Here is a 15,946-nt window from a genome sequence, read left to right as displayed (position 1 = left end):
TTAATGAATATTTATAAATGTGCATATAATATAAAATGATTTGACACCATTATAATTTAATAAATTAATAAGCGATATTACATGTACATATAAGATTTTAATAAGATTCGAATTATAATATCATTTGAATTATTATAATTTTTGAGTTATAATCTTTTAACTCTCTTTCCATGCCTTTTTATTTTAATATTTTTGCTTTTAACCAATTAACACTTGGCATGATAATCGATCTAATATTTGGCAATTCGAATTGTCTTATAACTTTAACCTTGTATTTATTTTTACTCTTTTTGTTTTAAATGAATTAAGCACTTGGGAATTCGAATGGCTTGAATCTTTGAAATAATGGAAGGAGCCAAGAAGTCACGGATTGCTAGTTAATTAAAAGTCGTGAGGGAGGCAGACAGGGATATCTATTTTGTTTCCCGACTTCTCCTCATTTTTATTACCACCGATACCTGCAACATCGTCCATGGAAGCCTTGATAAAGCAGTCCAAGTTACTGCTCCTTGCCATGCAAGCATCTCGACTTCCTTTATCAATTCCGGCTTCCTATTATTTTTGACTTCTTACACATAGTTTTCCGGCTTCATTCTCTTTTTGAAATCTCTGCAATTTGTGGCATCATTACTCTTGATTTAATCTGCCGTAGGGAACATTCTTCTAAGGATTGTTATAATTACTGGGATTCCACCTGGGTGAGGAGGGAAGAAGTGCAGATACTAAGTTGTTTAGCAAGTTCCAGACCCTGCCACAGCCAATGCATTATCGGCTACCAGCCTTTGACCGACTAAGGTTAACTTTGTCACCATTGTCATTGTGTGCTTTGCTTCTTCACTGCTGACTCTTGGCTTTTATATCTGGTAATTCTTAGCATATTTCTTATTTCAGTTTTGGGATTAAAAGTTTGTCAACCTGTTCATGAAGTAGTGGCCAAAAAGTATTAGTATTGGATGGGAAGTTCTTTTTGGTTTTCTAAGACAAGTTCTAGAGGGCAGGAGCTTCTTTTGAGGCCATTAATTGTTGAACTTGTTTCCGTTAAATTGTGGTTCAGCCTATTCTCCTTCTATAACAAGTTAATCTGTTTTCTAATGTTTGTTTGTTTATCTCGCTTCTGGAAAGAAGTCGAAGGTTGCTGCTAAGTCTTCATTGATACTATGTATAGTGAATATCTGCACTAGTGTTGATCAGTATTTTTTTTACAGTAGTCAATTTATATGTTGCTCGATGCATGAGGAAAGATAGAGGAGATATATGAGTCAAGAGTTATTGGATTGTTTACTGTGGTGCTTCAGAATTATTGTCAGTGGTTTTATTATACATGTTCATCATATAGATTGTGTGTGAGGTAAATATATTCGATTATTTTGCATGGCTCGTTCTTGCAGTATCAGCTCAAATATCTTGTGTGTTCAGTATGGCGTGATTATGCAAAGTCCACTGTGGTTTGAGTGATTCATTTCCAGTATATTTAGTCTATCTGCTTTTGTATTATGGTATTCTCTCTGGTCGATGTGTATTAACATCAATATCCTATCCTATTCTGTAGTGTGTGCATGAGCAACAAAATATATTCAGAGGCCACCAACACACACACTCATTATAACTTAATTTTAAAACTATCTCAGATTTTGTTCTGACATCTGTTCGATCACTTTGTGTGGAGGATACTATTAAGGCAAGACTGGCATACATAATCAAATCATGGAGTAGATCTTTAATCGTGTAATTAGGTCATATCATTTATCGCTTACATTGATATATTGTTAATACTATAGATTTGAATTTCCTTCTAATTTTGCCTTGTTCATGGCAAGTGATAGTCCGGAAAAACATAGCATGGATCCATAATCATTATGCCGAAGGATATTAGAATTAGCAATCAAATTCTAGAATCTTTAAAGAACATAATCATGTAATCACAGATTGTGAAATGTTGGAGGCAGGTAATCCTCTTGTATAATTAACAAAATCGGTTGATCTGAGAATTTCGAACACCTGGGACTCACCCGGTTGTGTAACCGAGGAAATGGGTGATGAGGTGAGAAAAATGAATCTGCAATAACATGAAACAATAATCAGTTATGACATATCAATGTTTATCATTTTAATATGAATTAATTAATAACTCATGCTTGATCTTGTTGTTGTAATCTTTTGCTGCCAAGTCGTATGGTGTGTTAAATACCAGGATGCCTAGTGGATGGCAAGATGGCCCCTGTCAATTCCAGGTAGGGAGGGCCTTTCTCATTAGAGGTTGTGTGGGGATAAAGATGTGGTCTGAGGTTGGGTGGTTAAGCCCCTAACAATGTTTCACCTCTCCCCAAGATGTCAGACGTGCGTCAGACAGAGATAAGCTATGCATTCAATTGTTTATCGGAAATAGGTATTATCACTTTTATTTATGAGGAGGTAAGATTAAATTGAGTTAATTCATTGTTACCGTCACTTTACACCTAGAGACAAGAGATAGATTCATGGATTGCTTTTCATTTATATGAATATTGAATATAAGTATATTTCTAATCTCGAGTTACTGTCACAGTTAAGTAATCAGAAGGAAAGGAATTTGAAGCCCTAATTGATTAAGTGATAGCTAGGACCCTAAATGATACAACGGTATCGAAAGCCCTAATTGAATCCAGCAGTATCAAAAGCCCTAATTGAATCCATGGTATCAGAAGCCCTAATTGAATCCATGGTATCAAAAGCCCTATTTGAATCAGTGGTATCAGAAGCCCTATTTGAATCAGTGGTATCAGAAGCCCTAATTGAATCCATGGTACCGGAAGCCCTATTTGAATCAATGGTATCAAAAGTCCTAAGTGATACAATGGTATCAAAAGCCCTAAAAGATTCCAATGGTAATCAATGCCCTAATGATTTCAGTGGTATGTGATGCCCTAATTTTAAATATAGTGGTATTTAATTGTAATCATCATTTAATTTTGAGATAGCAATTTTTAGATGATAGTTGTCATGTGAAATTGTTATACTGTATTTGTGAACTAACTCAGGTGGTTGCAGAAGAATCCCTAGTTTGATTTCGATCTCAGTTTTCCAAAGTATGTGGTTTTCAATTTTTGTAGTAATTTCATTCGATGGTATTTCGAGTTTTTAGTTAAAAAAATTTGTCTAACTGATTTTAATAGTAAATCTTATTCACATGAGCATGAATGATATAACTGTCTTCCTATGGAACGAAGTAATAATTGTATTCTTTGAGTATGTTAGATGTTAATTTAGACCCGAGAAAACCAGATGTTACAACAGGCCATCATAAGGGCAATCTATACTCAGACTCAATACATTGACACTTGACTAACTTCAAACATTAAAGCAAGAAGATATGACTGAAACTTGGGCAACATCTTCATGACATCTAGGTTCCCTTAACATCAATGACAATATATTTCCATCAATCTCCCCCTTTGTCATTGATGGCAACCTCTTAATTATATGGTCTTTATTGCACAAGGCTCCCCCTCTCTCCAATCTCTCCCCCTTTGTTATCAATGGAAAAGGGACTCTAGGACAAAAGAAATGCTCCCCTTGAACTCATACTTCTTATGAAACTTTGAGTGAATGGATGAGAGTGATACTACTCCCAATTTCTCCCTTAGGCACTCAAAAGTTTCCTTTGGAAGAGGTTTTGTGAAGATATCTGCGATTTTCTCCTTTGGGTTGATGTATTCCAACTTGACTTGATTCTCATGTACTTGTTCCCTTAGAAAGTGGTATTTGATTGAAATATGCTTCGTTTTGGAGTGCATGACCGGATTTTTTGATATGCTGATTGCACTTGTGTTGTCACAAAAGATAGGAATAGGATGCTCAAATTCAACTTTATATCTCTTAAAGTTTGCTTCATCCAAAGCACTTGTGTACAACTAGCTACTATTGCGATGTACTCAGCTTCTACGATAGATAAAGTTACTGATCCTTGCTTCTTGCTTAGCCATGATACTAGGCAATTACCAAGAAAAAATGCACCTCCGCTTGTACTTCTCCTATCATCAATATTGCCTTCCAAATCTACATCTATGCAGGCGGTGAGACTGAAATCTTTTCCTCTTGGATATCAAAAACCAAGATTCATAGTACCTTTTAAGTACTTAAATATTCTTTTAATTGCTAGAACATGAGTCTCTTTTGGCATTGCTTGAAATCAGGCCACATAACAGCTTGCAAGATATCAGGCTTTGTAGCTGTTAAGTCTAACAAACTTCCTATCATGGATTTATATTGGGATTGATTTATATTTGGGGATCCATCTTCTTTTCTAAGCTCGCATCCAGTAATCATAGGGGTGCCAACAGGAGTACAATCTTCCATTCCAAATTTCTTCAACATTTCTTTGATATATTTACCTTGGGAAACTAATATTCCTTTATTTGTTTGCTCTATTTGCAATCCAAGAAAGAAGGATAATCCTCCAAGCATGGATATCTCAAATTCTTGTTGCATGTTCATGGAAAATTCTTTAAACATTTTATCACTTCCTCCAAATATTATGTCATCTACATGTACAACTACTATCAAAAGTTTGTCATTTTCAGATTTGATATATAGATTACTATCAGCCATACCTCTTTTGAAACCTTGATCTTGAAGATACTTATCCAATCTAGAATACCAAGCTCTTTGAGCTTGCATTAGTCCATAAAGTGCTTTTCTCAATCTACATACTTGATCCTCTTTTTTAGACAATATAAATCCTTCGGAAAATTCAACATATATTTCTTCTAAGTCTCCATTTAGGAAAGCTGATTTTATATCCATTAGGTAAACTTTGAATGCTTTATGGCTTGCAAATGCTAGAAACATCCGGATTGCTTCCAATCTCGCAACTGGAGCAGAAGTCTCTTCAAAATCCACTTCTTCGACTTGAGTATAACCTTTATAGACAAGTCTTGCTTTGTTCCTAGTGACTTCTCCATTTTCATTCATTTTATTCCGGAACACCCATTTGTTCCTATGACATTTTTATCTTTTGGCCTTGGAACAATTTCCTAGGTGTTCTTGTCGATTTGGTTCAATTCTTCCTCCATAGCTTTTACCCAATGTTGGTCTTCATTGGCTTATTTCAGGTTCTTTGGTTCAATTTTTGATACAAGACAAAGGTATACATGCTCATCATTGTTTTCTGATCTTCTTCATGTTTGAACTTCCTTTTCTAGATCTCCTATTACCAAGTCTTCTGGATGATTTCTTTGGACAAATTTTGATGGTGTTTTTAAAGGAGTTTTTGTTGGTGTCTTTAAAGGAGTTTTTGCTGGTGTCTTCAAAGGTTTTTGTTCAATTTCTTCTTCATCTTCTTCATCTTTTGGATCTTCTTATTCTTGACATGTACTTGGTATTTCTGCATTTTCTTTTTTCTTTTCAAATTCTTCATCAATTTTTACATTTGCGCTTTCAACAATCTTGTGAAGTCTTTTATTGTAACATCTATATGCTTAACTTTTTGATGAATATCCAAAAAAGATTCCTTCATCTTCTCTAGCTTCAAATTTAGCCAAGTCAACTTCAGCCCCCTCTTATATAACATGTACTTCCAAAGATTTTGAAATATTAGAATGATGTTAGTCTTTCTTTCCATCATTCGTAAGGTGTCTTGTCATGATTTACTCTTATTTTTGCACAATTTAAATTGTAGACTGTTGTATGTACTGCTCCTTTCCAAAAGGTATCGGCCATATTAGATTCATTAAGCATTGCCCTTGACATTTCTTGAACCGTTCTTTCTTTCTTTCAACCACTCCATTTTGTTGAGGAGTTCTAGGTACTCAAAGTTGTCTTTTTATTCCATTCTTTTCACAATACATATCAAATTCATGTGATGTAAATTCTCCTCCTCTATCCATTCTAAAACATTTTATTTTTGTCTCCATTTCATTTTCAACTAGTTCTTTGAAGGCTTTGAACTTGTCAAGTGCTTCTGATTTTTCTTTTAGGAAGGCTACCCAAATCATTCTAGAGTCATCAATAAATAACATGAAATATCTTTCTCCTTGAAGACCTTTTGTCCTAGTTGGTCCACATAAATCTGAATGCACCAGTTCAAGTGGCTTTGATGTAGAGTACTTCTTAGTCTTGAATGTGCTTCTTGTTTGCTTTCCCAATTGACATTGTTTGCAAATGGTGTTTGAAGGTTTTGATAATTTTGGTATGTCTCTTACAGCTCCTTTACAACTGATTTTGACCAAGTTGTCAAAGTTTAAATGCCCCAATCTTTTGTGCCACAGCCAATTTTCATCTTGTTGAGCCAAGAAACAAGTCTCATTTTCATCTCTTGTAGAATGTATAAATTATTTGTTGTTCTTTTTGTGTTAGCTATCAATTTTCCGTCCTAAATTTCACAACCTTTAGGATGAAATATTACATTATGAACTTGATCACAAAGCTGACTTACACTTAGCAAGCTTTCTTTTAATCCTTTTACATATAGGGCATTCTTTGTTTTGGATTTTCCATGGTCTAGACTAAGTGTTCCTTTTCCTTTTATTTTTTGTTTTGTGCTATCACAAATTCTACGGATCCATCACTGATTGGTTCAAATGAAATGAATTTTCTTTTGCCCCCTATCATATGTCTTGAACACCCACAATCAACATACCATCTATCTTTCTTATTCTGCGCATGTAAGGCTATTTAAACAAATAGAGACTTTTCTTTCCTTTTCCAAACCTTCTTGTTAGCATGATTTTCTTTCTTAGATGGATTTGTAAGAAAAGTTGTTCTACATTGATGGGCAGCATGTCCAAAGTTATTACAATTTGAACATAGAATATCAAGATCAACCAATGGAGCAAAAGAATTTTGATCTTGAAGTTTGAAGTGATCCTTTCTTTGCTTCTACAATTTAGTGCTTTATGACCAAACTAGTTGCAAGAGTAACAATATCCATTGAAGGTGTAGGAGAAATATTGTCTATGATATGGCCTTTTCCAATCATTCATATGTTGTTTTGTTGTTTTACATTCTATTGCTTTGTGCCCAAAATGATTGCATGAATAACAATAGCCATGGAACTTATAATGATGTTTATGCACATCATCAAGTTTGTTTACTTCTTTTGATATTTCATTTTCAGCTATGTTATCACCTTCTTTGATGAATCCTTTAAAAGACTTATCATTGTTTGAATTTCTTTTAAAACCAACTCCAGATTTGCTAGAAGCGGGTTTTTGGCTGTCTATAATAGTAGTTGGAATTTCTGAACTTTTCCCAAACTTAATGTTGTCCTTTAATTTGATAGTGCTATCCTCCCATTCTTTTTTCAATTTTTCAACTTCTAATTCCAATTTGACACACTTCTTTGTTTTGGACTTTAACTTATCTTCTACTTGTTTCTTTTCCTCTTCAAGAGTTTTTAATGCTTCTAGTGTTTTCTCGGATTCAGCTTTATATTTGATTACTTTCTTCTTTAATTTTATATTTTCATTGGATGCGTATTGAGTTCTTCTTCAAGATCAACATCATTTTCTTCATCACAAGATTCATCTTCTTCATCCTCATGAACATTATTTAGGTCGGCTTCGGCCACAAAGAGAACTTCATCCTCCTCATCACTTGGCCAATCCTCACTATCTTCATCCGAAGAATTGTTTTCCCTTTTGGAGTAGAACCTCTTTTTACCCTTCTTTTGAAATTGTTTCTTTTTATTAAGTTTTTTTGTTCTTTTCCCATTTCTTCTTTTAGAAAGCTTCATTTTCATCTTCAATGGAGTCACTATTGTTGAGAGGACATTTAGATGCATAGTGGCTTGGCTTTCTGCAATTAAAGCATTTGAACTTTCCTTTGTTTTTTTCATTCTTTCCTTTTTGCTTTCTCATGAAGTAAGCTTCTTCTTTGTCTGATTCACTATCTGAGCTCTCACTTGACATTTGTTTTTTGCTTTTATTTTTCTTAGATGCTTTAAATGCTATTTCTTTCTTTGATTCATTGCTTTTGGTTCTCATTTCATAAGCGGAAAGAATTCCATGTAATTCATCTTTTGTCAATTTATCTAAATCTTTTCTTTCTTCAATTGCAGAAATTTTAGAATTAAACTTCATAGATAGCGATCTTAAAATCTTTTCAACTACAAGACTTTCTTTTACTTCCTGACCAAGAGCTTGCATAGAATTGGCAACATCATCTACACGATCAAAAAAAGTGGCTATAAAGTATATTCTCAGCTTCATGTTGAGACTTTCAAATACTTTCCAATGAGTTTGTAGTTTGGATTTCTTTACATTCTCGGTTCCTTCATAAACATTTTTCAGCTTGTCCCAAATGTCCTTGGCCGATTTATAGTGCATAACTTTTGAAAATATTGATTCAGCAAGATTGCACAAAATTGCATGTTTCGCTTTGGCATTGTTTTCACATTTTCTCTTTCTGGTTGTATCCGTTGGTGGGTTTTGAGGCAGTATACAACCATCTACAACTGATTGCCAGACATCAAAACCAATAGCCGTCACATAAGTTTCCATTTTTATACTCCAATAGGCATAGTTTGTCCCTTCAAACATTGGCATTTCGTTTTGAAAGATTTCGCCCATTGTACTCTTTTAGATCTACCTTCAAGCGGTTAGGCTTTATAGGAGGAACTGCCCCTGATACCAATTGAAGAGCACACAATTATATTGAGAGGGGGGGTGAATCAGTATAATAATGATTTCGCCAAATTAAAACTTTAATCCACACAAGTAACTTCAAATGCTGAAATGAACAATTATGCATATGAACACAATAACCCAAAGTTTTATGTGGAAACCCAATGCGGGAGAAAACCACGGCAATTTAAATATTTTTATATAACTTTGAATCTTTTTACAATGTGTATGTAGGCTCCGACCTACAAGGGGCTCCAACCTCGTTATGCGAGAACCTCGCCGCTGGGAGCTACAACTCCCACAGTTCGTAGGTTCCAACCCACTGGAAGCACCTACTCCCCACTTTTGATACTAAATCTGATCCTCCACCTTTACGTAGTTGCTTTCTCAACCTAATGATGGAAACTATGTGATTTCTTTTGCCTTGAAGTCAGCCAATCTTTTCCAATAGATAAATAATATGGCACTCACACTACTTTATAAAATTCTGATTAAATATATATCAGATTTATAATATCTGAATATATATTTTTATTTCTGCTCTTCTCTCATCCAAACTGCTCCAACTGCTGACTTATTTTTTTACAAATGAATCACCTCTTACTTATATATGATGTTGTGACCTTTCAAAGAGTCATGTCTCTTTTTAAACAAATTTAATTAAAAGTTTATAGAATATATTTCATTAATTATGGTAAGCATCACAATGTTTCGGTAGCATATGCTTCTTCTTAATCTTAAGACACACGATAATCACTTTTGATATTCTTCATTTGTCGTGGATTTGTTTTTATCGCTGCAAATGTTAAACTTACCTTTCACCCGTCTACATAATTTATTTTCTCTTTAGTTTATCTCTTTTTGCCATAGAATCTTTCAATTTATTATTGATCCTCGATACTTTTGAGGTATTCCATATTCATACCTTCGACTATGTAATGGTAAAGATTTCTTTGAATCCATATATTCAATTTATACGACGGCATCTTGTTAATATTATTATCGGGCTTGAAAGAGTTTAAACACTGAATGTTTACATTGTACAGGTACACATATTGCTATTGTCCCCCCTTCAAATGATATATTATCGTTTGTTGTTGTTTACTATTTCCATTGTTCATTGTTTCAATCAATATGAATTCATATGTATTTTCTATCTTTAATTTATTCTTCCTCAGGCTATGCCTTCCATCTTTATATCTTCAATTGTTGCATTATCTTCATGATATCTAGGTTCCCTTGACATCAATGACAATATATTTACATTAGTGAGATGGTGTGGAGAATGTGATATGGGTTGCCCATTTTGGGGCTGTGTAAAACAAAATTAATCAGTAATAAAAATCATTTAAAAACAAAAGAAAACATTGAAGGATATGGAATGTTAAAAATGGTAGAAGAGGGTTGCCATTATAAAATGGTGAGGAGACGGCGAATATCATGGAAAGAGGTTGCCCCATCATGGGGGTTTTATAAACAGCAATAACATCAAAAACAGCTGCATGGAGCTTAGAAGGAGAAGGTGTACAAAATGGTGTAGAAAAAAGAAAGAGGTGCACTACAGAAGGCTACAGAGCAATATACAAAGAACGAGGTAGCTGCTAATAAGAACTCAATAGTGAGGGGCCTAAGGGTCATGGAAGACCGAGAAATTTATTGAATTTTCAGAGTTCATCATTACCAATTTGCAATCTTTCTTGAGTTTAATATTAGAATGCAGATTTGTTATATTCTTTATAAGTTTATATGTTTTTGGGGTGTCAAGTTTCTATGTGACTTTATTGACATTTTGCAAGAACTGAGAACTCCATTCACATCCTTTGATCTTCAATCTGTGTCAACTACTCGATAAATGTGTGATCTTATTACTACACTAAAGTGTTTAATCATTTTACAGAAGTTGTGACAAGCTTATCCTTGTTATTGTTTAATGAATTTGCCTTTTATAATCTCATGAATGCTTAAGTTGAAATCTGTTGATTATAGTTGTCCAAAGTTTGGAATGAATAAGAAATCTGTTCATCCAGTGGATGATCCATGTTAGTTACTTAGATTAGATTTCAATTTAGCATTTACTATCAGAGCTTTCTCCCTTTTTTTATATTTAGAAAAGCAGCTAGAAGTACTCATTGAAAATTACTAAAAGAAGTCGGCATTTTAATCCCAGAGGTTGTCTTGTGAGCCCTAGTAAAACTTTAAGCCTACCTATGCTATAGACCATAGAAATAATGGGGTGCATATGTAATTATGACTTTATTAATTTGGGTACATATATCACATATGATGAATAGCAGTTTACACTGGAAGTTAATGCACAAAAAGGAATTATCCAAAAGAAATAAGATAATCTATTCAAATTGTGATGGTGTTGTTGCATGGTGCGAGATGTAGCAATGGTTAAGGAGAAGGTGTGTCTGTACTCTCTCTTGATGGGAACAAGACACTCCACTCATATGCACTCCAATTTAACTGCCAAAACAATGAAGCTGAACATAAATCACTTATTCATGGGTGCACTTGGCAAGAAAATGGCATCAAGCAGCTATAAGATTTTGGCAATTCTAACCTAGTCATAGGTCAAGTGAGGATGATCGTGTAACAGAAAATGTTCAAAAAATATCATATGAAAATACAGAATGGGACTTGCTTCAAAGTCATCAACTTTCAGCTCAGTTGATTTTATGGCTCTGATAACATCCCAGTTCAGCCCAACTGATGATCTATTGCAAAATAGAGATCATATGAAAAAGTAATAAAACCAGCCATCCCTGACATTTGAGATCACTAGCAGGTTTCTGAAAGTTGCTGGGAATTTTTTTTTTTTTGGTAGTTATCTGAAAAGTTCACCAGGAAGCTCTAGCCAAAAATTGAAGAAGCATATGAAGATCAGAATTCTCTAGTTGAGGTTCAACAAATTCCTAATGAGTTGATCACCTTGGAAAGTCTTTTCAAATTTGATGAGGATATAAGTATAAAAGAAAGTTTATGGTTAAAAAAGGGGGATTACATATAGGTTGTCATAGCTCCTGAGAAAAGATTAAAAGTTGGTATAGTGTTTACTCGGTTTATATATGTGCTACATATGGCCATGTTATGCCATGAAACTATTAGTAACTCAAAGACTACAACAAAGGCATTAGCCAACATACAATTGAGCTCTCTCTTAACAGAAAGCAAGTGAAACAAATGCATAGGCTAACAAATCCTGATACTATCTTATGAAGCAGGAACTCACAAGATTCATTAAATCAAAATCATACTTCCCATCAAACACTCTTCTTGGGTTTTCACACTAGTTCCTCTTCAAAATAAGAATGGAGAAAGAAATAAGGCTTTCCACCAATTTCAAAGACCTATATTGAACTCCCCATCAAGAACATTATTCATTCCCACAATGGAGAAGACATTGTAGAGTCTAGACAGTAGCTAAGTTAAAACATATTTTTGAGCCACATCCCACAGTTACAAGCTTGCTATGCTATATATATATAGAATCTAGATACATACATATATATGTGTGTGTGTGTGTGTGTGTGTGTGTGCACGCACGCGTGTATATAAATATATGTGTGTGTACACACACGCATATACATACATACATACATATATATACACACACATGAGTGCAGTTTTATTTAATAATGTAAACTTAATTATCAACAAGTGGTAAAGCAGTCCTAATAATAGTTACCAGGAGAGTATAGTGTGAGGACAGATCCCTGTTCCTCCACCTGATTTTTATGCTGACTATGGTCAATTAGCATTCTTTTCTTACAGTACATGCTTGTATTCAGATAATCATAAGATATGAGAATGCAAATTGCAAGCCCCACACGTTTCTTTGAAAATTAAAATTTATCTCAGTTAAGAAAAAATAAAGCAAAAGTTCATACATGAAATGTCTGAGATACAATGGGCTTACCCTAGTGCTGCTGCTTTTGTCTCCGTTGATTTTATAAAATAAAGTATCTGGATACTCGATGCTCATGTTCACCACTTTTGGATATATAAGCTTGCACGGTCCACAGGTTGTAGTTGAAACATCAACCACCACCTGTGCCAACAACAACACAACCTACTTAGCGACCAGTAAAATATACGGCATCTAGCTCCCCCATTTCATAAGAACGAACATGCTACGTACCAGCTTATCTCCTGCTTCTTGGATGTATTTCTCTAGCTCCTCACCTGTTTAGCAAAATAATTGTTTTTCCATAAAATTCAACACCTCAAAGCAACAAATGCACAGTATAAAATCCTAGCACTGAAAGAAATCAATAAGACCTCGTGACTCAGATATTCGAGTAAAATTTAGACAACTACAAACACGCCTATGGCGTGTATATTCTGCATTATAATAATGGATACCAATATAAAATTCGTAAATGAAAAGCATGAACAGAGAAGGAAAGTTAAAATAGCAAAAACCAATATGGTATTAACAAATAAGTAAAAGGGTAAGACGATATGATATGAGGATCTCTTATTTGCAGAAACAATTCCAAGAATTCTGTTGCAAAGGAGGAGAGGGGAGGCTTGGCAAGTAGCAATACATATCTACAATTAACCGAGTATTAGGTTAGTAGGAGGGCCACTTCCAATGTAACACCAATCAAAGACCGCAGTATATCAGACAACTCATTAACTTGAGGGGATGGGAGTATGATAAAAATAAACCTAATGGCTACGTTTGGAACAAGAAAAACAATATTCAGAAAAGTAAAGCGTGTGGCATGAAAGAGTACCATCAACCACAAACTGATAAACTCGTCACCCGAATGAGGTAAGCAACCTTAATAAGGAATTTGAGTTTAAAAACTTACAATTCACATTGCATTCACAGTTAAAATTGGTAGATGGGTGCATGGAAACACTTGGAAACAAAGAAGGGGAGATATTTTCTATTTAACTTCCCATCATAAAACAAGATTCCTTACTATTAGACATAAGCTTGCTGTAATAGCCTTATACACAATCTTGAAGGAAGGCAACCCTGAGAATTTCATTTTAAACCTGAGACCTAAACAATAAAATCTCTTAAACAAGTAAACATGCTCTGGTAGGCATTAAACTATAACCCCGTAACAATTGTATCCTGAACAAATTACAAATTTTTGTTAGGTCCTAAACACATTTTCTCTATTGGACCACAACATTCTTTAACTCTGATTCGGATTCCAAGCATACATACCATCCTCAACTTCGATCACATTTCCTTTCTTCCCACCAGCGCTAACGCTTGCAGAACAACTGATTTCTCTTCGCAATCTCTTGGATGTAATTAGCACGGGAGATGCAGCAATTGACTTGCCTAGAGAATTTCTGGTTTCAAAACCACATGACAGATTGCAATGAGTAAGGCCTGTTCTATGCACAGAATTCGGACTTGAAAGGCTTGGAGGATTGATTGTACGTGAGTGGAGAGTGTTGAGTAATTGAGCCATCCTGTTTTGCAGATATCGCTAATGGGTATCAACAAAATATAGAAAACGTGGTTCAGAAAATGAAATTGGGCACATGGGTGCGGCCCAAATATTTGTTTGAATCTTAATCAAATGGTTTATGTGCTCCTTCATGGCCATACATGTGGCAGACCATATCGGGAAAAAAATCAGTTGCGCGCAAACGATTGTCAGGTGAAGAAATATCTGTATCCTGAAAAGTCTTTGTTTTGGATAGCCCTGCTTTTGCATCTGCCAAGTGTTTAATTTGATTTAAAAGGGATTATTTTTGGTTGGCTCCTTTTTTTTGCCCATTCTTTTATTGAGAATAATTTTAGAATGTATTTGAATGAAATTATAGATTTTTCTTTAAATTGTTATTTTCTGTGAAATGTTAATTAATTCAATGATTTATTTTTTATAAATTAAAAATAATATTCAAGATATTTAAATTTTGGTGTTTTTAGAATGTTATAATTGTGATTTTAATAGTTTGTCTTTTAGTGGTGGAAAGGAAATTAATGTTTGAGCTTCTTTTTAGCATTAATCCCTACTTTGGAAAGGGAGCAAACTAGTGAGAATTTCACTTGTCCTATGTTCCTAGCGAATCTTTTCTATTAAAATGAAATTTTAAATTTTGATTTTTGCTTTACAATTGGTTGTGTTAATTTTTCCTAATAGTATTTTCATCTTTCTCGTGAACAAATTAAGCAAAAAAAAAAAAAAAAAAAGTCAAGTGTGATAGAAAGTTGGTAAAATGTGACAGCCTAGATAAGTGTCCTAGCCTAAAACAATAGAAGACGACCATAAAAATTTAGGTAAGGTTTATTTAACGATTATAATTTTTATCATTCTTTTTTATTAGTTTTTGCTAAAGCCTCTAATAAATTCATAGTTTTTTTCCCTAAAAGATATGTATATAGTTGTTTGTTAACAGATTTTTCCTTTACAAAACAACCTTAACGTGACTCTTGAATGCTTGAGCCAAGAAGACAACTCATGCAACTGACACTAGGTCGCTTAGCAATTGGAATACATAAACACCCTCTAAATTTTGATAGGAAGGTACAACTCCCTTCTTTCGATGAATATAAATTTTGGGAATGCTTTTAACTTGAACGTAATAAAGGAACACGAACATCTACCCACGAATAAGGAATGACACAAAGTCCACTTATTGAGACTATTACATTACAAAGAAAATAAGTAGGAGAGAGGCATGTCTAATCTTTCCAAGTGCATGAGTAACTAAAGACCAGATGATAATCATGCATGTAATTAAATAAGATAGAGTTACATTCACATAAAACTAAAATAACTCAAAGATTAATATTGATCAAGAGACGAGTATCTAAAACCAAAGTTTTGGTATACTAATGTTTCTCCTCTCTAAACAGACAACAAGACAACACAAATCTAGCTATCTCTGTATACAAATCACTATTTGGAAATAAAATATCTCTCTTCCCCTACATTAAAAATACAAACAGAAATAAAATTCCCCTAGCAAGGCTAGAATCTAGAACCTCCATCTCCCTATAGCACAAAATTTGTAGAAAAGAAAGCCAATTTTGAAACCCTTTCTTTGGCTTCCTGAGCCCTATCTATTTCTCCTTTAGCTTAGTTTATCTTTAGTTATTAAAACTGAATCAGATTCTTTTTACATTGTGTATCATCCAAAGTATTTTAGAAAACTTTCTATTATTGGATTTTGAGAATGTTATTAGACGATAGGCTTTCAACTAGGCGAGAGCCCACCAGAATTTCCTCATGTTGGTGCTTCTAAAATGATACTTTTTGCCAAAACTTTGTGGCCAACAATTTATGTTTATCGTTGACAAGATGTCTATGACACCAAATTCAGGGTGTAGTTGTGTTTGTAGTGTAGAAGTTACCTGTAGTCCA

At 34.1% G+C, this 15,946-nt stretch overlaps 1 protein-coding gene across 1 annotated transcript in view; it reads right to left on the bottom strand.

Annotated features, from left to right (window-relative positions):
• LOC149532820 (uncharacterized) overlaps positions 1-14,283 on the bottom strand; it is a 37,945-nt gene extending 23,662 nt beyond the window's left edge. The window contains exons 1-3 of the mRNA XM_089803500.1: positions 13,792-14,283; positions 12,745-12,788; positions 12,523-12,654 (exon numbers count right to left, since the gene is read on the bottom strand). Coding sequence (XP_089659626.1) covers positions 12,523-12,654; positions 12,745-12,788; positions 13,792-14,044 — 429 coding nt within the window. The 5' untranslated portion in view covers positions 14,045-14,283. The remainder of the gene's footprint in view (positions 1-12,522; positions 12,655-12,744; positions 12,789-13,791) is intronic.
• Between the last annotated feature and the right edge of the window lie 1,663 nt (positions 14,284-15,946).

Source organism: Cupressus sempervirens, chromosome 10 (genome assembly GCF_028749045.1).
Source record: "Cupressus sempervirens isolate cs-2001-9-10 chromosome 10, ASM2874904v1, whole genome shotgun sequence".
Taxonomy (NCBI): Eukaryota; Viridiplantae; Streptophyta; class Pinopsida; order Cupressales; family Cupressaceae; genus Cupressus; species Cupressus sempervirens.
The sequence above is the reverse complement of the archived record's forward strand: the minus strand, read 5'-3'. Positions and strand labels throughout refer to the sequence as shown.